Raw genomic sequence first — 24,537 nt, 5'->3', positions numbered from 1 at the left:
AGGCCCCGCCGACTACTCCTCTGCCGGGGGTCCTGCCAACCCTATGTCCTGTGCCGTTGGAGGTCCCGCCGACTACTCTTCTGCCGGGGGTCCTGCCAATCCTATGTCCGTGCCGTTGGAGGTTCCGCTGGAGGTCCTGCCAGCTCCATGTCCAGTCCCGTTGGAGGTCCCAACGACTACTCTCCTGCCGGGGGTCCTGCCAATCCTATGTCCTGTCCCGTTGGGGGTCCCGCCGACTACTCTTCTGCCGGGGGTCCTGCCAATCCTATGTCCTGTCCCGTTGGGGGTCCCGCCGACTACTCTTTTGCCGGGGGTCCTGCCAACCCTATGTCCTGTGCCGTTGGAGGTCCCGCCGACTACTCTCCTGCCGGGGGTCCTGCCAACCCTATGTCCTGTCCCGTTGGGGGTCCCGCCAACTACTCTTCTGCCGGGGGTCCTGCCAACCCTATGTCCTGTGCCGTTGGAGGTTCCGCTGGGGCTCCTGCCAGCTCCATGTCCAGTCCCGTTGGAGGTCCCGCCGACTACTCTCCTGCCGGGGGTCCTGCCAATCCTATGTCCTGTCCCGTTGGGGGTCCCGCCGACTACTCTTCTGCCGGGGGTCCTGCCAACCCTATGTCCTGTGCCGTTGGAGGTCCCGCCGACTACTCTCCTGCCGGGGGTCCTGCCAACCCTATGTCCTGTCCCGTTGGGGGTCCCGCCAACTACTCTTCTGCCGGGGGTCCTGCCAACCCTATGTCCTGTGCCGTTGGAGGTTCCGCTGGGGCTCCTGCCAGCTCCATGTCCAGTCCCGTTGGAGGTCCCGCCGACTACTCTCCTGCCGGGGGTCCTGCCAATCCTATGTCCTGTTCCTCTGGGGGTTCCGCCGACAACTCTTCTGCCAGCGGTCCTGCCAACCCCTTGTCCTGTTCCGTTGGAGGCCCCGCCATCACCTGTCTTGCCAGGGGTCCTGCCAACTCCTGGTCCTCTTCCGTGGGGGATCCTGCCGAAGCCTGTCCCACCGGCTCCGGTTCCTCTTCGGCCGACACCGGGTCCGCTGTCCTCCTGGGCTGTCAGCCCAAAACCCGTCCTCCAGACCCCCTCCACCCACCCTGGTGGCCCTAGTTGTGTGTCTCTCCTCCGGATCCCCTCCACCCACCCTGCTTGAGGTTTTGGACTTTTGTGGGGTTTTTTAAGGGACGTCTGGAATCCGTCCCTTGAGGGGGGGGTTCTGTCAGGATTCTCATGTTATGTCACGGTTGTAGTTTTGTATGTCTGGTTATGGGTGTTTTCCTCCTTGTATATTGTCTGGTCCTTCTTCCTGTGTTTTTCCCTTGTCGTTAATTTCCCTGGTGTGTCTAATTGTCTGATTGTGTTCACCTGTCGCCCTTGTGTTTCTCCTCTCCTGCCCGGCTGTTTCTCGTCTTGTGATTACCCCTCCAGGTATTTAGTCTTGTCTCTTCCTGTGTTCAGTGTTGGTTCGTCTTTTGTTGGTGACTGTGTTCCCCGGGGAGTGTTCCGTTTGTCTATATTATCCTTGAAATAAAGGCATTTTCAGCATTTTCAGCGTTATCTGCATTTGGGTCCCGCTTGCTTCACTCACCGTAACAGATATAAACAGAAATTAAGCCAACCAGATGTTCACACATAACTCCTATGTAATCTCACTCAGAGCTGCAATTATATCTTCACACATTGAAGCTGACCTTTAGCCAATTACATGCATGAACATACAGTTTACTAAAGTACTATTTCTTAGCCTGTCCTCACAATGTTGACAATACAGGAGCATAAACGCATGCACACACACTCAAAAACACACAAACACATCGCACTGTAAACGCCACGCTTCCTCTCATTACGCTTAGTGAATATACGAGAAAGTAAAGGTGTGTGTGTGTGTGTGTGTGTGTGTGTGTGTGTGTGTGTGTGTGTGTGTGTGTGTGTGTGTGTGTGTGTGTGTGTGTGTGTGTGTGTGTGTGTGTGTGTGTGTGTGTGTGTGTGTGTGTGTGTGTGTATTCTCGTCTGAGTAAACAGTGTGGTGGTGTTTGGAGCGATAAGGCTTCCGGTCCTCTGTTGGTACAGTTCCTGTGTGAGGTCGGAGATAAGAGAGCAACGCCTGTGTGCATACACACATACATTTACACACATATGATATATCACATTCACAGGGATAAACACAAGTGCAGAAAACTCGTTTCAATCTAAACCTGTGTCGAGCACGATATAACTCTTGTACACACAGTAACACAAACAAAGGATAACAACATCTCCTCTGATGTTCACAAGCTAGCATTCACACTCGAGTGAACGTGTGGACTGTATTCCTGACTGGAAGTTACCTCAGAGCTAAAGCTGCTCAGGAGGACACATGCCCAGTACACAGGAAAAATGACATGATATTTAATGATACTCAGAAAGGTTTAGACAATGTTATCAGCCTGCTGTGCCCTATGATGTTCAGGTTTCCTTCTGCCTTGAAACACTTTTGAGGTAAGAGGATTCAGAATTTAAGTAGTTCTGTGTTTCTCAATACAGTTTGATTCATAATAGAAATGTGTCCACAGCATCCATTATCAATCAGGTATTGATCATATTCTATGATCAGATATTACCTGATTTAAACCAAACAACTGCCAATTATATCATATTTCAGCAAGGTCCTTGTATTGTTTGTCATCACTATTCGTTAAAGAAGCTTCCTTGTTTTGTTGAATTAACAAAAGAAAGGTTTTAAAAGGAATGAGTTTATATTTGCTTGGGTAAAAGAATATAAGAGTAGAGCTGTGTTAATGAAACGTAGGTACATGTATAACATTGACAAGCTATTTTCCTCATCCCAATTTACATCTTACATCTTATTCATTCATAAGCAAAACTCATGCTACAGTATGTTCTTTCAAAAGAACAAACAAAATATGTCTCTACCCGACAAATTTGGGATAAAAAAGACAAAATAAATCTGCATTACACAGAATGGTCATGGAGCATCGATGAACACCTGCAGCGGTGTAGTGTTTCCCTGGTGACATCACCGGTGACATCAGCGTAACGCGGCAGGCCATTTTGTAGCTTAAGTCACCCATAATTTAAACGCACCATATACCGAGATTTATGCTATGGGTTTTGGTTCCTTATTTTATGATTAGTTTGTTTTTAGCCTATTGGTCTGTGGGACATTGTGTTTTGAAACATTGAAGTTTGCTTTTTTGTTTTGCTTAGTAAAAGCTGATTTGAATCAGGTCAGTTTTGAATAAATAAAGTGTACATAATCACTAATGACTTATTTAAAATCACAATGACCTCCAATTTAATAGTGACTGATTATGTAATCTTTCATTAAACAGGAAGAGCCAAACAGCAATAGACAGGCAGTAAGAGAGAGAAAATAAGGGGATGACCCAGTTGGGGAATAAGATAAAAAAAATACAAAAAAGAGGACACATGAAGAAATGAGAAACAAGAAAGGAAGAGGAAGAGATGATAGAAGAGAGAAGGAAAGAAAGAGACCACCAGGGGAAGGAGGGAAATAGGGAGGAGGCCACAGGCAAGTTTAATAAGCAACTGCAGAAGGATAAAACAAGGCAGATAAAAAACACACTCACACACTCACACTCTCACACAGCGTAGTAAAGTAAATGGAGCGGTGAGAATAGCCCCCAAAGACACAGGAGGATAGAGAGGTGTGAGATGAGGGCTAGCAGAATTAACAGAGCGCATCCATAAAAAACACACACACATATACACACGCAAAGACACACACACAAACACTGTGATGATACACGTGGATATGCTGACATTTAATCCGGTACCTACAGTGCTACAGTGCTTACAGTGCTAACATGATTTTTCATGGCAAGGTAATTAAGCAGCTGAGCCACCTGTAGACTTGCTCTCTCTTTCTCTTTCTCTTTTTTCCCTTCGCTCATTCAGTTTCATTTCGACTCACCCGCACAGAAACACAATCTCAAACACACTGGCGCTATTTAATGAGTCCACTTTAGCTTTAGCTCTTTAACACTGCACTATTTATTAATAAGGACACAAGAAAAAACTGGCCCGAGGGCCGTGTGTGTGTGTGTGTGTGTGTGTGTGTGTGTGTGTGTGTGTGTGTGTGTGTGTGTGTGTGTGTGTGTGTGTGTGTGTGTGTGTGTGTGTGTGTTTGTGTGTGTGTGTGTAATAAAATCTCTAGTTAAGCAGCCGATTAGACACTTCATCCTTAGACAGAGGGGCTTACTCCTCTTATCTTGCCACTGGACTAGACATATTGTAGGGTGTGTGTGTGTGTGTGTGTGTGTGTGTGTGTGTGTGTGTGTGTGTGTGTGTGTGTGTGTGTGTGTGTGTGTGTGTGTGTGTGTGTGTGTGTGTGTGTGTGTGTGTGTGTGTGTGTGTGTGTGTGTGTGTGTGTGTGTGTGTGTGTGTGTGTGTGTGTGTGTGTGTGTGTGTGTGTGTGTAGACTGAAGTATAATGAAGGTCAATGAAGGTTCATAGTGGCTAACAAAGTCCTCAATAACATTTTATAGACGGACATGCAGACACACTCACACACAGCCACAAACAGTATGACATTTCAGGAGGTTAATAGTGTGCTCAAATGGCTTGTTGCACTCCCAGTCATTTGTCAACATTAGCTTTCTAAAAGGGACAGTTCAGTGATATGCAAGGGACTGGCATTTAACACGGTCAGAGTCATTCATTATTAATAGCTGTCATGGACGGAGGGAAGGAGTAAAGAGAGAGGAGGGATGGGGCATCATAAATCAGTGATGACATTAGGAACACAAAAAAATCCTAACTTAAGTCATGAATAAAATTCATTGATCACTACGTTTCATACAAACTTGACAATGCGGCTTGTGCTGTAGAGGCAAAAGGTGCAAGACACACGTTCCTCGTATATTAAGACGTACCGTATGAACTGTATATCTGTCTCTTCTTAGTCAGGGCCCTTACCTCACAGTATTTCGTTTTTAATTTGACTCTATTAATAGGACTGAACAACCATATTGATACCTGGAGGATTTACCAGATATAAATAATGTAAACTGAGCATTTCCTTTTAGCATGATACGTACGAATATATTTCTTATTTCCTTAAAGTTTCGGCCATATGTTAGTCAACATTACAGAAAAGTTTAAGGTGAGAATGTATTTTTTGCAGTTTTTTTAAGGTCAAGAATGAGTTTGAAGCTGATTAAATTGATGCTATAGTTATAGGAGGGGGTGTATAAAACAGGTACAATTAAATCCTTCACTCTAGCCCGACCTATCCCAAACGCTGAAAATCCATAAAATGTGTGTTTACAAAAATCCTCTGTGCAATACGAGTGCAGGATGGAAACCACTGTGTGTCGACTTTGATGTCCTGTTGTCGGTCAATTAGGTTTATCTTCTCTTTTTTTTTGTATGGGTCTGTATATCCTTCCTGTAGGGAAGCTGATGGAAGACACACCTACAGTAGCAGCTGGCTTCAACATTAACACAGCCATCACACACAGACACACAGCCACCACACACACACACACACACACACACACACACACACACACACACACACACACACACACACACACAAGAACTCAAACCCTAACGGAGCTCTGAAGGCTTCAGAGATCGTCTGTCTGGCTGTTGACCCGCCTTATAGACATGGGTACACACACACACACACACACACACACACACACACACACACACACACACACACACACACACACACACACACACACACACACACACACACACACACACACACACACACACACACACACACACACACACACACACACACACACACACACACACACACACACACACACAGGAAACAATTTAGCAGCTCACTGGGCAAACTGGTGGTTATTGGACAATATACTATAATGGTCATCAAACACCATCAGCTACTACAAACACCTCCCTTTCCTACATCACATCTATTGTATAACTGCAACCATTAGGAAACAATTTACCATGACCACGGAAAGAACTGGGTTCTGATTGGCTGCATGGTTACGGTCAAAATGTGTGCCTCAAGATACCAAAAAACACTTGGAGAGTTTGAACATGTTACAAACCAGTAACCAGCTAATTGTGAACTGTTCTACCTATCCCTAAGCCAGCTCTTATATAAATATAAGGGAAGTTATTTATATTTTTTCCAGGATCCCGTAATAATGTCTCAAAAATATAAAAACACTTGTAGTTGGCTCACTGCAGGTTATATAGGGAACGTGAGTAAAAGAAGGCAAAGAAATGACTGAATAGACATTAAATTAAAACAGAATGACCAAAGAACAAGACTGTAACATCATTATAGATCCGAGATCTGTTTAAATAAATAAATATACGTTGCTTTGAAAAAAAAACTTTTGGTACTCATGCCTTAAAGTGTTTAAGTGTCTTTCTTAAACTTATATTAATGGTGAGCGCAGAGGAACTTCTCCCTTTAACAGATGAATGTCAAACTCTGCACGGACATCATTTTGCAGTAAAGGTCAAACTTTGAAGGGAAATCCCAAAGAGCTAAACACATTTGGAGAGCAACAATAAACAATATGGTCACAAAGGCCACAACAAAATCTCATAAAAAGGAAATATCAAGATCTGTGAGCTTCGAATTGTAGACTAACTTGTCTGCTTAAACAGGAGAGACAGCACGGTGCCTGGGATATTGAAAGATGACCAATAAATAAATGAATAATCTAATATTTCACAGTGGAGAAGAGACTCCCATCCCTTCAGCAATTTGTTGTGACATTTCATTCAAAACACCTTTTGACTGCTGAGAATTCACCTCCTCTGCTTTGTGGCATCGGCGAACAACATTCATTAATAGGTATGATTTCTATTCACGAAGGCCCAGACCTGAAGAAGATCAAATTTGAAGTGCCTCTCCATGCTTTCCCTCTCTTCTACCACATCTCTTGTCAGCTCCCTTTTGTCTACCGTCCATCCCTCCATTTTGGGAAAGGCTAGCCAGTGTACTTCTATGAATAAATTACAGCTAAGACCTAACAATACAGGAACACATAACAAGATGGGAAGAGAGAAAGATGGTGAGAGACAGCTGAGGGGGGAGGAAGAGAGCACATCACTGGGGGTAAAAGTAGGTAAGGGACAAGGAGGCGAAAGTGATGGGTAAAGGGAGAGAGAGGGGAGAGAAAGGAGAGAGGATGCCCACTTGGTCTCAGTTGTAATGTATTATGTATAAGAATGGGCAGTCCAACAAGAACAGGCATACGAGGAATATTCTCATATGCTCCAGCACACGTGTGCATGAAATGTGAACAAAGGGGCTCTTTATTTATACGCTATAAAAGCATTCAACAGGACTTTGCATTCCCTATTTCTGGAGCTAATTAGTTATTTCTTAGATTACTTTTTCCATAATACATCAAATGGGTCCAAAAAAGATTTTATAAGTATAATTTATCAAAGCATCACAAACATGAAAATTAAAAATTGTTACTTGAAGTACTCAAAGGCATAATCAGCATCTTGTTTACTCTCAATATCTGTTACCAGAAGCATTTTCTAAACCTTAACTAGGGCAATGTGCTGCATAACTTTAATCTATATGGCCTGTGAGTTTTTTAACGTGTGATTTAATGTGCAGTTCCTACTATAAATCCAGGTGTTACTGTCAGTATATTAAGAATATCAGTCACAGAAAGCACGAGAGCTGCTAAGCAGGATGAAGTGATGAGCATGTCCGATCTAGAGTGCTAAATCATCTGTATTTGTGTACGTTCTTGTCAGAAATCGTTGCACAATATTGATGCTGGCCTAATCCTGGGACAGTTCTGGAGTGCGTTTCTAGAAGCAAACGTTTTAGCCCAGCTTTGCTGAGTTGCTGGCATTCCCGTCTTCTTTAGTTGATCAAGTTTGCAAGGAAAATATGCTCACAAGAAGGACTTTTTTGTAAAGCTTCAAATTGAATGATATACACTTCCCATCTCTTCAGGAATGCATCTCCAGCATACTAAAAACTGCAACAAATCTTTAAAAATGGGGAAATATTTGACTTTGCTCACTGATCACGGAACTGAACTTCCTGGATTTCAGCGTCATTGCGAAGGACAATCCCCTGATTTCAAATCCTTTCTCTGTTGATGTGGAGGAGTGGAGGAGTACAGACAGTTGGAGCTTATTGACATGCAATGTGATGATACTCTCTGAAGTCGCCACCTGCAGCTCTCAGACCTCTACTGGGATTTGGAGCAGCCCAGATTCCCCCATTTGATGCGCCTTGCCAAAAGGATTTGGCTCTGTATGTGAGCAAACAGTCACTTGTGTGATGTATCCCACACATAAACAAAAATGAGCTCATCTATTGAAATTGAGGCGAGATTTGCTTTAACAAACACTGAGATTAAGAACAAAGGGGGAAGTAAAAGAACAGAGAGAAAACAAAAGAAAGAGAATAGTTTCTTTATGATGTATTTGAAATCAAAACACAAAAAGGGACTTTTACATAGGACCTGCTCTCAGTATGTCTCTTCTACCACAGACTCTAGAAGTCCATGCACCCCTTTGTTGTTGTTTGTATCAGAGAATATTCATGTCCTTCTGCAACAGAACCAGTATGGCAGTCGACACCTACAATTTTCTTCTGAAGCCTGAGCCAAATGTTTTTATTGCAGTGGCAATTACAGTGGAGTTTATTGTTTAATTTACAAGCTAATGGGTTTGTTGTTGTAGTGAATTCCATTTGATAAATCGTGTCAACTTGATTTAGTTTCACAGATCAGAAGTCATGTTTGGCAAGTCAACAAATTATGCTGATGTCTTCCTCAATGAGGGATGACGTTTGTGTTCCCCATGATATCACCCTCTGAATACAGACAAGTATGGGAATGAATTGTAGAAGAGAATCTCCTCAATATAAAAATACGACATCAACAACTGGAGGCTTGCATGGTGTCTTCCCTTTCGGCTACGATTTTGAAGTGCAGCTGTTTAAAAAACAGAGGTATGACTGGTAGTTTTCTTGTAGCAACTTTCTTGTTTGAAGTCTCTTACTTCCACTCCAAAACAGACTATCTGTCATATCTATCAAGTGGTGTGATTAACTGTGTGCAAAACATGAAGTCGACACAGCATAAACACGATCAACAAACATGAGGCGGAACTATCATTCAAAGAAGGCCAGCACCAATCAGAACAGTTCCACCTCCTCATTATTGACTTTAAAATTGTTGGTGACATCAAAGCAGATTCTCAGACTGCCTTGTTAGGGACTGGCGAGCTCTGCCCCGATGCAATCTCACCATGGAGAAAACAAGCACCGAAACGACACACACACACATCCTCCCTCATCCTTACCAAAGGCCAAAAGACGAGGATGAAAGAGGCAGACAGTCAAGAGACGAGAGTGAGGTTGATGACTAAACAAAAGACTGGTGCCGACGCAAAGAGAGAAAAAAATACACAAATACGAGAAAGATGAAAAAAAGACAAAAGAGATAAAAGCAAGTGTGCCCTCTCTTAAGCATCAATCCACTCCACGGTGAGGAAGGTCCTCAACGAAGACTTTCAAAAGGTGCAATGGGTTTATCAAAGACTCTCCAGAGGTTAGAGCTATGAAAGATACACAAGCTCTACATATTGACTTTGATGTTGAGAAGGAGGATGCACCTGGAGTCAAGATTATAACACACATGTTCAGCTGTAGGCTCCATGTGGAGAAGAACATCACTACTACAACGTGTACAGAAGCACACATCTGGATACATGCAGCATCAACACAGGGTATATGCAGGAATCCTGAAGTCAAATGTAATACCTTTGAAGACCTTTTTTAAGACCCTTTCCGTACATTTTAAGACCTCATCGCCACCGGTTACAGTGGCGACACACTTTACCTCACATTTACTACAGTGTTGAATGTCCTTCCTCCTTATCTTCCAACCATTTGGACGCAAACTTGCATTTCCCCATAACGATGTTGTTTAACAACCGGCGTAAACGGACTTTCGCGCGCTATCAAGCAGTGAGCGTGCGATGTCCGGTTCAGATGACGTCACATCCAACGGGATGCCTTAAATAAAGTACACAGAATCACACTACACACCTACGCCATGATTACATTCAGGCAGACTGTAGAAGACAACCTCTTTGGACCATTTATATACTTATTGAAAACAAGCTACAACATTTAATACCTTGGAAAATGCTGTTTAATACTTTTTAATAGCCATAATTGTCGCTAAATTGATTTATCAACCTTTAATACTTTTTAAGACCCCGCGGACACCCTGCAACAAAGTGTGTAAATGAACACAGACACACTAAACACAACTAGATAAACTGCACACTGACGTCTTACTCTCTGACTCTGTCATCACTTCCACAGGCTCGCCTCAGGGATGCGTTCTTTCGCCCCTACTTTTTATAATGTACACTGATAAATGCAGGAGCATGCAAGACAACAGCTACTTGGTTAAATTCTCTGATGATACCGCCCTCTTGTCCCTCCTTAGCGGCTCAGAATCAGGCCACGAGTGTGCTCTTGCCGATTTTACTTCCTGGTGTGATGACAGTTTTCTGGATTTAAATGTCTCTAAAACCCAGGAATTGATAATTGATTTTAGACATGCTCTACCTGCTCAAAGGACTAATCGCTTTTCTAAATCCTTCATCCTTTCTGCACTCAAACTTTTAAATTCTTGAAAAGGCTTTTAACTTGATTATTTATTTATTTATTATTGTGATGCTTTGAACTATTTATAGTGTATTATTATAATGATGTGTTTTCTTCCTGTATGTTCCTGCCTGTGTACATGACACAAGCTGCTGCTCATAACCAATTGCCCCTTGCGGGATTAATAAAGTTGTTGATTGATTACACACTAGTGTGGTGTTTCTTCTAAGGCGCTCATGTAGCGCTGTGTACATGGATGTATATGCACTGTCTGTTTGTGCAGACATGCATAAATACACGCATGTACAAACAGCACATAGATCCCTGCCAGAGCCCCAGTTGGCGGTTGTTCATTTTTTGCCAGAGTTGATTTAAAAAGGGAATATTTAGTAGTGGCTCTGTGTGTTTGTCGAGACAAGGGAAAGGTCATCAGTTAGAGTCATTGAAGATACAGAAAATTGGGAAAATCAATTCAGACAAGCTACTTTGTTATAACTTTTTGAATATCATTCACATATATCTGCTACCCTGAGTTAGGGTTAACAGCCAGAAAAGCAAACTGGCTTGCTGCAAAATGTGGAAATATAGAATTGGCTTTGTCATTGTCAATACCAGCAAACTGTTTGCACAGAGATACATCAAGCAACAAATGTATTATCCAATGGGTTTCTAGTCTGAGCTAGTGCTGGGTTAAAATGTTTTTCAGAAACGTAAATCAACCATTAGTAATTATTTTATCCCATCAACCATCTGAGATTTTCCATTGGACAACAAAACACAAGATAGCAGTTATTTAGTACACATTCAAACATCCCATACACACAATCCACATATTTTGCTGTCAGAACACAATACATATCTTTCATTTTCATTTTATACTTATTATATAAAGTTATTGTGCAATTTTGAACCAAGCCACACATTGTCAGAGGGTGGCTCCTAAGCCTGTAATTAGCATATCACAGGGCTGCTGCCTTAACACCCAATCAGACTGAGAACATGCTGTCTGAATGCAAATCAATTCCATCCGCTTCAAACCAGCACCTCCGCAAGACTTCAAACAATTAGATACATCTGACTGTGTGTGTGTGTGTGTGTGTGTGTGTGTGTGCGCGTGTGTGTGTGTGTGTGTGTGTGTGTGTGTGTGTGTGTGTGTGTGTGTGTGTGTGTGTGTGTGTGTGTGTGTGTGTGTGTGTGTGTGTGTGTGTGTGTGTGTGTGTGTGTGTGTGTGTGTGTGTGTGTGTGTGTGTGTGTGTGTGTGTGTGTGTGTGTGTGTGTGTGTGTGTGTGTGTGTGTGTGTGTAAATTGCAAATGTTTCTTTACCACACATATGTGGCTCGAGGCAGAGTGTGTTCCTATTGGAAAGCTACGAGGCTCAAGGACAACCTGTGTTTGTTTTGGAGCAGTTTATGGTCCCTTTATCACTGTGTTGCATGGGTGTACTAAAATGTGAAACGACAGGTCAAACAAACAAGGGCACTCTCCAACCTGACACTACCATTTCGACCCTAAGTGTTAACCTACTCCAAAACACTACAGGTGTGGCACTTAAAAACAAACTGTTGTTGGTAAAAATAAATAGGTTTTCATTGTATAGGTGTACAAATTATAGAATGTAAAGCTGTTGGTGTACATCAACAACCTTCTGGTTATCTTGTGAATTGTTGTGAACATAACAGACTGTTTAAATTGGCTTAAATTATGCATGATTAAAATATTAGCTATCTTTTATGAGCTTTAACCTAGGATTGATAGCCAACAGACAAGTTACCCCAATGGAATATCAATAGGTCATATAATGAACTATTTAAATGATGTATCACCACATATACTGTGTTGTTACCTCCATCCATACTAAATACTTCATAATTATTCAGAACATAACACAGAACCATTGTTGCTTACAGCAGAAGGCGATATCTATGTTTAGGGTCTGTATGTCGTCATTCTTAGTCTAGTATTTTCTGTTGATTTTCTGCAGCTTAAAATGACTAGCTATATATGTTTAAAGGATTATATTTTTGCAAAACCTGTACTTAAAGTAAATGCATCAAGCCTCTGGCACGGTTCAATTAATGTGACTTGATTTATACTACACTGTGCAACTTTAAAACCTCTGCTAGAAGCACTTAACATTTCTGCCCATCTGTATGCGGACCTGGTTGAGGAACAAATGAACTCAAGAGCACTCTGTGACAGTGTGGTATACATAGATGATTTAGAGTTTACATAATGTCCATTTCATGTTTTTAAAACCATCAGCTTTCTCTGAGAGGACTCTTTGATGTCTTTGGTGTACCACCATAGTGTGCCTGACTCATGTGCAGAGTGCGTATGATCCCAGCTCTGAGGGTCTGTCTGCAGCTCAGCATACCTCCATGTTGTTTGGAATACAGTGTGAATGTTTGCAATGCTATTATTCGCAGCATCAGCACTTGCTGCTGTACTGCCTGTGGCGAGTTTGCTTGTACAACAAAAACAATCCCGTAATTATCATCATGTTCATCAGCTAATATGTAGTGTTTTCTGTGTGTCTATAAGGGTTGGCTTTACACATTACTGTAATTAGAGATTGCAAAAGGAGGCATGTTATTTATTGGCTTTTACTTGGTATTCCTCAGGGATCAAATACTGGATTCATGCTATATTAATTTGATGCCGCCTTAAGATATGCACACATGTAGAGATGCTCTATATATACACACTTCATATTGTCCACACATACAGAACACTGTTTCCTTCCTTTGCCACAGATTAACAAAAAAACTGAAATGACTTTTCCCTTCAGACTTCCCCTGTACCCTCAAGTGCATTGTTCAACATTTCACTTCCAAAATCAAGCAAACTTAAAAAGAATGAGGGTAATTTTAGACACTCAACCCTTAAATGATTATAAATGATTATTTTCATTCAACCTTGAATAGGCATTTAATTCCTGTGATTTCTAGTATTCTTACACTAATCAAAAGGTCAAAATCCATCTGCAGTCTAAATCACAGCAGCCAGGCGGACTAACATGACACAAGGTTCGATACAGTACACTATTGACTGTGAGGTTTCTTGACAAATTTAAATATTTTACTGATACATTGAAATCCTTACATGGCAGTGTTTTCTAGTAACGTTGTCTCTGTGATTTTTCAGGAATGGACTTGGTGACCAGGTTTTGTGGTCAGGCTGTGGATCGCCCTCCCTGAGGAATTGTAAACTATTTTAAAGCAACAGGATTCTCACGATCTATTTTTATTCTTTCTTATTTTAAAACTTGACAAAGTGCAGCCTACAGTACAGTATGATGAACAGTATGCAACCATAATCCCAGAAAAAAAAGAGAAGGAAAGAAAACTGGAAAAAAATTCAACAAAAGTGTGCAGCAGTCCTGTCAAATGCAGCAGTCACAAACAAAATGTACAGTACATACAAAATAGTACATCAAAATGTATTGATTCGCAACACTGGAAAACACACCTTTAGGACTAACGAATTATAATACGCCCATATGTTGGGTAACCTCTGACACCATTAGTTGCCAGGCCACCTGGACAACTCTTTGGATCAAACACATGCCCTTCATCTATCAAGCCATCTCAAGCCTTTCCTTTCTCCGTCGCACTTGTCCCCCTCTCTGTCTCTGGCTGGCAGGTGAGATTTCAAAGGTGGAGAGGTGGTAAGCCGCGACAGAGAGGTGAGAAAATGAAAAGGCGAGGATACATGGATGGATGGAGACAGTGGCATACAAATGAGGTGATGAAGGTTGTACACACCCTCTCTGTCGGACATAGTGACAAATGAGTAAACCAATGCAGAACACTCAACAGCAGGGGCCATTTACAGACGGGGAGGACAGACAGAAGCACAAACAGTCAATATTTTAGAGTCCATGTGACCAAATCAACATTTTCCATTTGGCAATCAGCTGTGTGTTAAAATACTGGATGCATAGGCTGCAGACAGAAATACAATAATAAAACAGTATATGTATGTGTGTGTCTACAAGTAGCTGTCTGTTAATGTATGCGTGTCTCTACAAGTCTGCATGTTCATATGCTGTAGAACGAATCATTTCATTGAGCTCTACAAGGATCACAAACCCCTGAATGTCCCAAATGCAACACTTACTGCCGTCATGGCTTCATCTCTCTGTGAGTCAATCAATAAAGCTGATCAATAAGAAAAACCCCTGCAGTGAGGGCGAGAGGAACGGGAGCACAGGGCCACATTCTGCTACTCTACTGGAGAGGCCAACAATGGCGCCATAGCAACTCATGTGACAGCGTCGATATTACTTTGGCAAACAAACAGATACATCTATAGTGATAAAACAATGACACTAATAACAGGGAAATGTCCATGTTCAAACAAGTACAAAACGAGAAAACATCTGTTAAATCTACAGCAGCAGCAACAACAGAAACAACAACTCTGGATTTAACCTCAGCGATGCATGATGAATAGCAATAATATCAGTAAGTAAAACCTTTAGAAAAACATAATTACATGAAGAAAAGAACCCATACTGAAAATGACAAACAAATAATCTAAACAGAGTCATGGGAGTCACTGACCATTTGAGCTCATTTGTACAAAATGAACACCTTTTGCTTTTACAAGAATGAAAAACAGGATGTGAAAAAAGTAAGCTCTTCTCACTCCACTGTCAATTTGTGAAATTTGGAGCTGTGTGAAAGAGTTTTTTGTGTCTCTCAGTTTGAGATTAATAAATAATCTACTCCAGTCATTTTGTGTCATTTTAATCTCCTACTTATTTTCAACATTTCCTTCAATAGTCTCTTTTCCTCCACATATAATTCCACTTCTGGATTTACTCTGACTACTGCTAAGTGTGTAAGTGCAGATATTAACAAGATAGCAGATACTAGGTCATTTTCACGTATAAACCCTGTCGTAGTTATAATATATATAAACTCTAAAATCATAGCCCTCTCTGCTTTTTATACTGTAGCAATGACCTTGTGCGAATGGTTGGATTACTGAATGGACCTACTGGGCAGGCAGTGTCAGAGCCCCCTGGTCTTTGCTTGCAAAATGCCACTTAAAGAGACATGTACCAGCCAGGAAGAGCAACACAATGACCATAAAGACATATAACATGACTACAAAGAGAAAGAGAACAACAACAATAGATGCTTAACAACTTTGAAGTAAGCATGTGTTTGTGTCTCCTGCAACCTTCCTCCTGTCTGAAGAAAGACACAAAATGGTTGCATGTAAAAACAAAAGAGTAAAGTCACACCTTCAGTAAAAATGATGTAGCTCTTCACACTGGAATTGTAATGACCTTCAAACGTAAGTAGTAAATGCATTCAAGCATTGAAGTGTCACACCAGATAAACCAAACTTAAAGACAAACTCAGCTGACTTCCCTCTAACACCAGTTGTAGCTGCTGATAAAAAGACATTTAAATTACAGTCACACACGCAGTTGTGGCCGTCCCTTGGATTACTGACAGTAACACAAATATAACCATATATACACTGTTGCGCACACACGCACAAGTACGCACATACACAAATACACAAACACCTGTCTGTGGCAACAGTCCATAGAGATAAGAAGGCTGACAGGAGCTGCAGGAGCCAAAGCCGGGAACCATGGGAGCTGTCTGGCTCATTTCCCTAGGACACCTCAAGGCTTACACACAAACACACAAACACACACATCCACACACTTGGGGAATATTGTATTGACTTAAATTCACTCCCTGGAGCTGTACTCTTACCAAGACCATCATACAGTATGCTATTCATCATCCTTCCTCTCACTGTGACACAACACGAAACAAGCTGCAGCTTTAATCTTTAACTTTTGAAATCTTAAACTAACTGTAAGTCTATCCTCCGTCCTTAAAATAACGCTTCCTAATGAGGTGAGAAACAGACATCACAAGTTACCAGCTAGCTAGGTTTTCTATTCTTGTTTTGAACCCACAATAGAAGCAGCAGAGATGGCATATCATATTAAGCAGTTTCTAGATATAACTCTGGAAAAGCACACATTCACTTCCGCAGAGATATTACATGAATGTTTTGAGGGTATTCATACAGTAGGGTGTTTCAGAGCTGTCCAGGTTGGGGATGTACTCGCTGAAAGAAAAGTATTCAAAAAACTAAATTCAGCTAAAGCTAATGATTACATGGATGTCCACTCTGTTAATGACATGGAAAGTTGTTTTACATCTCATTACATAGAGTACACTCTATTTAACATTAATGTTAAACCGCTTGTTGGCATTGCTAAATTAATGCATCCATCTCTTTCCCTCCAGCTACACACGCAGAGTAAAGTAAGGCCTTGTTACGGCATGTATAAAGCGCATTAGGTTGAATCAATTTGGTGCAGTAATGTAGATTAAGTCCCCACGCTATGTGCACCTGTTTTTATTTGCATTTCCTTCTTGATTTAACTTGAATATAAACCAGACTTTCCCACCATCATGGTGCATGGACTTCCATAAGAAACTCCTCATAAATTAGTAATTATTAACCGCCGCTCCTTCAGCTGCAGCACAATTTTTTTTAAAGTTGCCTCCTTATGCTTTAAGATATTAGACTGTACTTTAACCGTTAAATAACTAATTACATGTGTGTCCACCAGGCATTCCGGTTTCCTCCCCAGTCTAAATACACACTTTGTAGATGTGCTGACAACTTTAAATTAGCCACAGGATTAAATGCACAGATGTAAACTCTAAAACTATTTATACTGTTCTAATTCAGCCTATTAGTGGCACGTTGTTTTATGAAACTCAAGAGCAGTACGTGTAGCAGGGTTGGGAAGGTCTGTTATCTATTTTGTATTGTAGGTTATCTCTCCATGATAACCTCAATGTGTGGTTACATTCTGGTAAACTATGTTTCTGAGAAAATAAATCCTTCCTAATTCCTTCAGTTTGTTATGGCCAGCCAGAGACGCAAATCAGAGCCGGAGGAAATGCAGAGCTTTCTCTTTGCAATCAGGAACAAAACACTTGACCAGTTATTGGATTCACTTAAGACCCCCAAACCCAGATTCCTAAAGTTAATTGATTAAAGCTGCTGTTTCATCAAAGCCCTATAAAGCTTAATCTATATCACAAATATGCCAGTGGTGATGTGCAGAATGTAAAGCTTGGTGTGAGAGTGTGAAAGAAGATTGAATGTTTGTAACACACATGTAATCTTCTCTCACACTCTTGACCTCTGACTAATTATGATAGAAAGAGATTTATTTTTAAAACATGTACTCATCTTTCAAACTGACGATTCAGCTGAAAGTGTTTCAAGGCATCCAGGCTTTGCCAGTCATCTCTTAATATTCATGAAGAAAATTAATGGGGGCATGCAACCAAAAATGATGTGCTTAATTTGCACTTTAACTGGAGGACAGGAGTTTCTGCCATGGATGTGCACAGCTCCTTCATTTAATTAATGTCTACATTGTATTTATTTGAATGTTAAACAGTCAGTGATCTTGTCTGTAAAAACAAATTGTACATTATGTTTATCTACTGCTGGCTAGTAAACATACTGTGTGTTTCAGTAGTTAGAGTGTATATGTTGGACATTTAGCTGAATACTTAACATATATTCATAGACTCAGAGAGAATAATCAAAATGCAGTTACTGTAAGTCAGTGAATCATTTTAAGCCAAATATTTTTGCTGAAGCACACACATTCTATAGATACACAAACAAACATAAATGCAAGCAGATCACAATGGTTTCCCCTGTATCTGCTTCTACCCTCTGTCTCTTCTCTCTCTGAATATTTTAGTATTGATGAGCCCATTACTGATGATAACACATTACAACGTCAGCATCCTCTCTCTATCATTCTCTCTCTCTCAAACACACAAATACACACTCACACACACACACACACACACACACACACACACACACACACACACACACACACACACACACACACACACACACACACACACACACACACACACACACACTCACTCATCAAGAATCAGGTTACAACTCTGCTGCTGCCATGTACTTTTGTGCATTGCTTTGTGTGTGTGTGTGTGTGTGTGTGTGTGTGTGTGTGTGTGTGTGTGTGTGTGTGTGTGTGTGTGTGTGTGTGTGTGTGTGTGTGTGTGTGTGTGTGTGTGTGTGTGTGTGTGTGTGTGTGTGTGTGTGTGTGTGTGTGTGTGTGTGTGTGTGTTCCGCAAGAGGCTTGGGGATCGGACTTCCTGGCGTCAGTCCAGTAAATTGCACTATTTTTCAGGCTGCAGACCGTTCACATGCTCACCCTCTGGCACACCATCGACTGCTAAAATGATAGCATGGTAAACGAAGTGCATTGAATATTAACGTGTCGTCTTCAAAACGCAATTTCAAACAGCAAACACGTAGAACATAAACAATTACAAAGCGAGGAAGAACAGAGGTTCAAGCTCAGATTGATTTCATGGATGTGATTTATAAGACTTGGTCAATACTTGTGATGGATAACTGGATCTTGAAGCTACAACCCAAGGATCGGGAAAAGCATCATTATGATGGAAACACAAAAGGATGTGGATGTGTCTCTGGAACATATCCGGAAAGATACAGGCATGACGTTGACTCTTGTGTATCTCATGACAGCATCACACTTTGTGAGCTTAACAGATCACAAATGCTAAGTCCCCAAGTCAAAAGACACTCCAGCTTGAGGGGAAACCAGCTCCTGAAACTAATTGTATGTGAAAGATCACTGACGTCCACCTGGCAGACTCATTATCCCTGCACAACTCCGGTTATTTTCTCCTACAATGGCCAACAAATGCCCAATGTAAGAAGCTTAGATTTTTTACTGACAGGCGCTGGTGACGTTAAAGGAATGGTATGCTCATGACACTCATTTTTTTTAAATTATCATCCGATAAAACAAACCAGTCTCTGCCAGTCTCTCTTTTTTTTTTTTTAATCCGATGACATTATCAGTGATTTTAAACTGATTATATACCGAAATAACATCAACACTGTGGGCGCCGCCATTTCCCGGACGTGACGTAATCCATGCGTTTGGTTTTCGAAGACACGTTGATCTCCATGTTATTTACTGTAGTTTCTCTCTTCAAATATGCCTCACTGTATCGCGAAATATTGCCATAATTCGGATAGGAACAATCCACGGAATGCTCGGTTCCATCTGTTGCCAAAAGGTAAGCGTAAGAAGTACATTTGGAGGCAGTGGCTAGCGAAATGTGGCCGGCCCGAACCGAGAGATTTACAGGCTCATGTATGCAGCGAACATTTCACATTTCCGGACGACTACTCTGAGAGTATGATCAAACATAACATGGGATTTAAAGAACAACCATTACTCAATGGAGATGCAGTACCATCGGTCTTTCTGGTGTCATCACCGACCAGGACACCAGTTCGGCCAGTAGAGAAATCGCCCTCTGCAAGTGTGAAGCGACGGAGGAGCAGAAGTAGTGCTCGGAGTAAGAATAAGGTATGTTATAGCGCATTTCCATTGCAGCGGCTAGCCCCGTTTCAACGTCCAGGCCAGGACAGTTTTTGGTGGCCTTTCCATATAGCGTAGTACCGGCTAGTGTGTATTTCCCCCCAGTTTTTCCGGCACCATAAAATCGTGATTCTATGGCCAGGGACAACGAAGCTGAGTATGCTAAACTAGAGAGGGAATCGCTAGCAAGGGTGGTACTACATGCATACATATAGTATCTTATATCATCTTCCCATTATACACACATGCATTTCCAAACATTTGGACTACCTATGTTGCAAATGTATTATCTCTTCAATTTACACACGGCATCGATTGCACGTCTGTCCGTCCTGGGAGAGGGATCCCTCCTCTGCTGCTCTCCCTGAGGTTTCTCCCATGTTCCCTTTAAACTGTGGGTTTTCTTCGGAAGTTTTTCCTTGTACGATGTGAGGGTCTTAGGACAGAGGGTGTCGTATTGACATACTGATATGTATGGCTGAATTCCCCCATCCAATCTCTTCACATTGGTCAAAACTTGTTCCTCTGCTGACGAGTCCGAACTGAAATACTCCACCATGTTTCCGTGTGTTGACAAAGTGAACGCATGGATGACGTCACGACCATCACGTGACTACTGAAAATGGCAAACATGGCGGCGGCCAGACGGAATATACAGGTCTTGATAAAAAAGAGCTATAAAATCATTATTTACCGGGGAATATCGCTGATTTCTTCAGGGTATGGTTTAAACATAACGTTTCACTAAATACTGAAGTTTTGATTAATTATCTAATGAGTGGACCATTCCTTTAATAAAAGACATTATCCCCCAGTGATTTCCCTTATTGAAATTAAACCAATAGTAAAGGAGGAGCACATTCGATTAGGATTTCTTTTTTACTTTGAGGCAAAAAGGGGTTGAAACTTGATCTGAGGGAAATGTCTCCAATATTTTGTGCAATCAGCGTATAATGGCATCACATGTTATAAGCTGCAAATGATGCTATTCAACCACTAGAGAGATGGAGGGAAGTTAATCATTAAAATAAAGCACAGGGTATAGACATCAGGATGCCTCCTGGGGGAAGCTCTCAGCATAGTAGGTGGATGCAGTTTGATCAGACCCGTGTTTTGATCATAATCACTCGACTCAGTGCAAATGAGTCACTTCATTTATAAGCAGGCGTTGTGTGTTTTCTTGGCAAACTTTACAGAAAAAACCTGTTTAAAAATGAAGATGGCTCTAAAGTAGTTAATAAGCTGAACTCACTTCTGGCCCTGACATTCAAAAGTATTTTTTCCTGTAGAGGTGTCGCTTTGAGAAGTCATGACTAACCAGCACAGACTGGACAACAACACAACAGCTGCGACAATTACCACCTATTTGAACCCCGAGACGTTTTCAACACATACGGTAGTAAACACTATAAGCATGGAGATGGGATGCATTGCTGGGATGCTTCATTGCATTAATACGATTGTGAAAGGCTCCTTTGATCCACATCACACATTTGCTTCTATGTGAAAACTCCTTATCTCCCAAATGTCAACTTTTCATGAACAAGGAAAACAGCCTTAGGGTTTAGAATGAACATTAACGCTATAAAAAGGCTGGTTTTAAGAAGTGTGAAGATGAATGTTTGGTGTGTCAAACTACACATAAAGGTAAGTATCTAACAACTAGAGAAATCCCCCATTCCTCTGTCTCCTACGAAATGACGTTCTTAACTTGGTTATGTAAAAGATCATTACCTGGCTTAAAATAAGTTGTGTTACATTATTTAACACATAGATATATATTAAGAAAAGTGAGTGTGACTTTTGGTCTCTCACGGGTATGGACACAGGTTTCCTGAATCAAAGTATTGTGTTCAAACTAAGCTCCTTGGATGAGTTTTTAACCAATAATGCTAAGAATGGTAAGAAATCTTGCGTTGCCAGGTTGGAACACATTCTTTTAGCTGCTGTTTATAATCTTGTATGGGTTAAAGAGTATCTCTGGTTTGGTAATCAGTTAATAAACTAGTCAGTGGGTAATAACCAAACATTTTGATTCAGTGTTCACAAGGTAAGAATACTTAAACTCAACCTGTGAACCCAAAAGCTTGTTTTATTAATTGCCTATAACTGATCTGTAAAAAAGTTGTAATAACTTATTGATAATGCTTTAAGTTCCAGCATATTACAGACTTTTTATAAAGGGTGCCTTGTTTTAAAATGGCTGGATTGTCAGTGGCCAAACAGTACTTTAGAATAAAGTGGTTTGCTCAAAGTAATCCCTTACATAAACACATGAACATAGCAATTGAGAGAAAGTAATTATGAGGGCTATATGCATGAACTGTATCAGTCCCAGCAGGGATATTAGAGGGAGAGTATGTCTATCAGAGCAGCTGCTGTTATGATTACCTTGGAACACACGATAAGGTCACTGAGCTCTCTGTAGAGCAGACTATCGACAGATATTACAGTGTGATGGAGGTGAGCTACACACACCGGTTTACACCGACAGCCGGCTGAACGGTTCACCTGGGCTCCTCAGAGCCTCTGTCAGGGGGATAACGACACCCAGCAGGGTGACACACACACTCCATCAGGCTGTGTTAATATCTGGCGTAATGCTAAGCGCAATGTGCCTCGTCCAGTGTGTACTGAAGTGGCAAGAAGATACAACTCACAGAAATAGTTATTAAACACACTTACATCTCGGAGGACGGTGGCTGGCTACGGCAGAGGAGCGCGTGTCCGCACGCTTGTCCCATGGCGCATCCTGCCTCGCACCTCCCCGGTTAACCCAAACAGCTGCAGTCGGGAGGAAGTGGGGGGGCTGCCTGTGTGCTGGGTGAAGGAGGATAGCCGGTGGTCGGATGGATAAATAGGTTGGAGGGTCTGCTCCCCTCTGTATGCGTCTGCTTCTCTCCGTCTGCTGTCTCCTCTCGAGCTCTGACAGCGTGCCGGGATTGGTCGGGACCCGGTAACTGATACTCGCGCTATGGTGAGCGAGGATATAACGGAGGGAGAGAGAGAGGTAGAGAGAGAGGGAGAGGGCACTCAGACGGTACTTTAACGCTTAACACCACATGGACACATCAACAGCACCACTTCATCCGTGAAAATGAAAGTCGTGTTGTAAAAATGCAACTTTCACGGTGTATCTTCCCACCCCAGCTGCGCTTTTTCACACAACTCCCACCATGCACACTTCTTCTTCTTCTTCTTCTTCTTCTTCTTCTTCTTCTTCTTCTTCTTCTTCTTCTTCTTCTTCTTCTTCTTCTTCTTCTTCTTCTTCTTCTTCTTCTTCTTCTTCTTCTTCTTCTTCTTCTTCTTCCTTCATAAACTGTATAGCCATACTGTACATCTGAGATAATGACTTGAAGTAGTTTTCTCTGTCTTCCCAAACAGAGGAGATCTATAGTGCTGACAGGGATCCACTGTAAAACCACATGTTGCACTACACTGCAGTGTGCCTATCTCAGGACACAGGTCTCAAGGTCCAACACAGATCTTCTGCCTTATATGGCCTTCCCACTACAGACAAGGAAACAGCAGGGATTCACTACAAGAGCTATGCCTCGTGAAACAGGAGCCCTTTACATGTTTGTTGACATTCAAGGCCTATAAATATCCCCAAGTGGCTTCAGATGTCCGGTGTTTTACATTCTCAAGACCCAGTTAGAATTTTAGGACAACATAGTCGTGCAAGAAAAACAGAAAATCAGTATTTTATGTTTTAAAAAGGAAGATCGGAACACATTTAACTCACAGCCATGTTCCACATACACAGGTGTTCTCAATCATGTTGCCTGATTAGACCTCCACTCGAGCTGTGCAGACTGTGATTGATTGACAGCTCTGTCAACCACCTAACACTGATTTTTTGTTTCTGTTCAGCATCATCATCTCTATCAATATTATTGGTAAGTGAGTTTGGTGACCTCTGGACATTTCTACCACGCAACCCCAAGCCGAGCAGGACTAATCAGCCATAACTGTTAACACCTGTGTGAATGAGCAGGGCCTCCAATTATTATTGGAGTTATAGTGGTAATCCAGTACTGTAGAATATTACATACTTGTTGTGATTTCAGCTTGGTAGGGGGGTTACACTAATGTAAAGCTGGGGAATTTTTAGATTCATATTTTCCTTTATCTTTTGACTCAGAGAAATATATCTTTATGCTGCTTCTGTTTTGCTATTTGGCAAGTCGAGGGACCGAGACTGGAAATGTGCATAATATAGGTCAATCATTAATTAATGTCATTGCAAGAAAAAAACAGCTACAACCATAAATAAAAACCATAAACACTCCATTAAGTGTCTCAGAGAGATTTATTGGGGTCCAATATGTACAACACTAGAACGGACACTCCTTAATTACATGTAGAAAATATTATTGATATTATTATTGCTGACACACCAAAATTCCTACCATGTAGTCCGCAAATGTTGCATTAGTATATAGCAGCCAAGTAG

The 24,537-nt window shown here is 41.6% G+C and overlaps 1 protein-coding gene across 1 annotated transcript in view; it reads right to left on the bottom strand.

Annotated features, from left to right (window-relative positions):
• LOC117457346 (cGMP-dependent 3',5'-cyclic phosphodiesterase) overlaps window positions 1–23,216 on the bottom strand; it is a 183,391-nt gene extending 160,175 nt beyond the window's left edge. The window contains exon 1 of the mRNA XM_034097375.2: window positions 22,767–23,216. Within this exon, the coding sequence (XP_033953266.1) occupies window positions 22,767–22,825 (59 nt within the window). The 5' untranslated portion in view covers window positions 22,826–23,216. The remainder of the gene's footprint in view (window positions 1–22,766) is intronic.
• Window positions 23,217–24,537: the final 1,321 nt, after the last annotated feature.

The sequence above is a fragment of the Pseudochaenichthys georgianus genome, chromosome 13 (genome assembly GCF_902827115.2).
Source record: "Pseudochaenichthys georgianus chromosome 13, fPseGeo1.2, whole genome shotgun sequence".
NCBI classification, from domain to species: Eukaryota; Metazoa; Chordata; class Actinopteri; order Perciformes; family Channichthyidae; genus Pseudochaenichthys; species Pseudochaenichthys georgianus.
The sequence above is the reverse complement of the archived record's forward strand: the minus strand, read 5'-3'. Positions and strand labels throughout refer to the sequence as shown.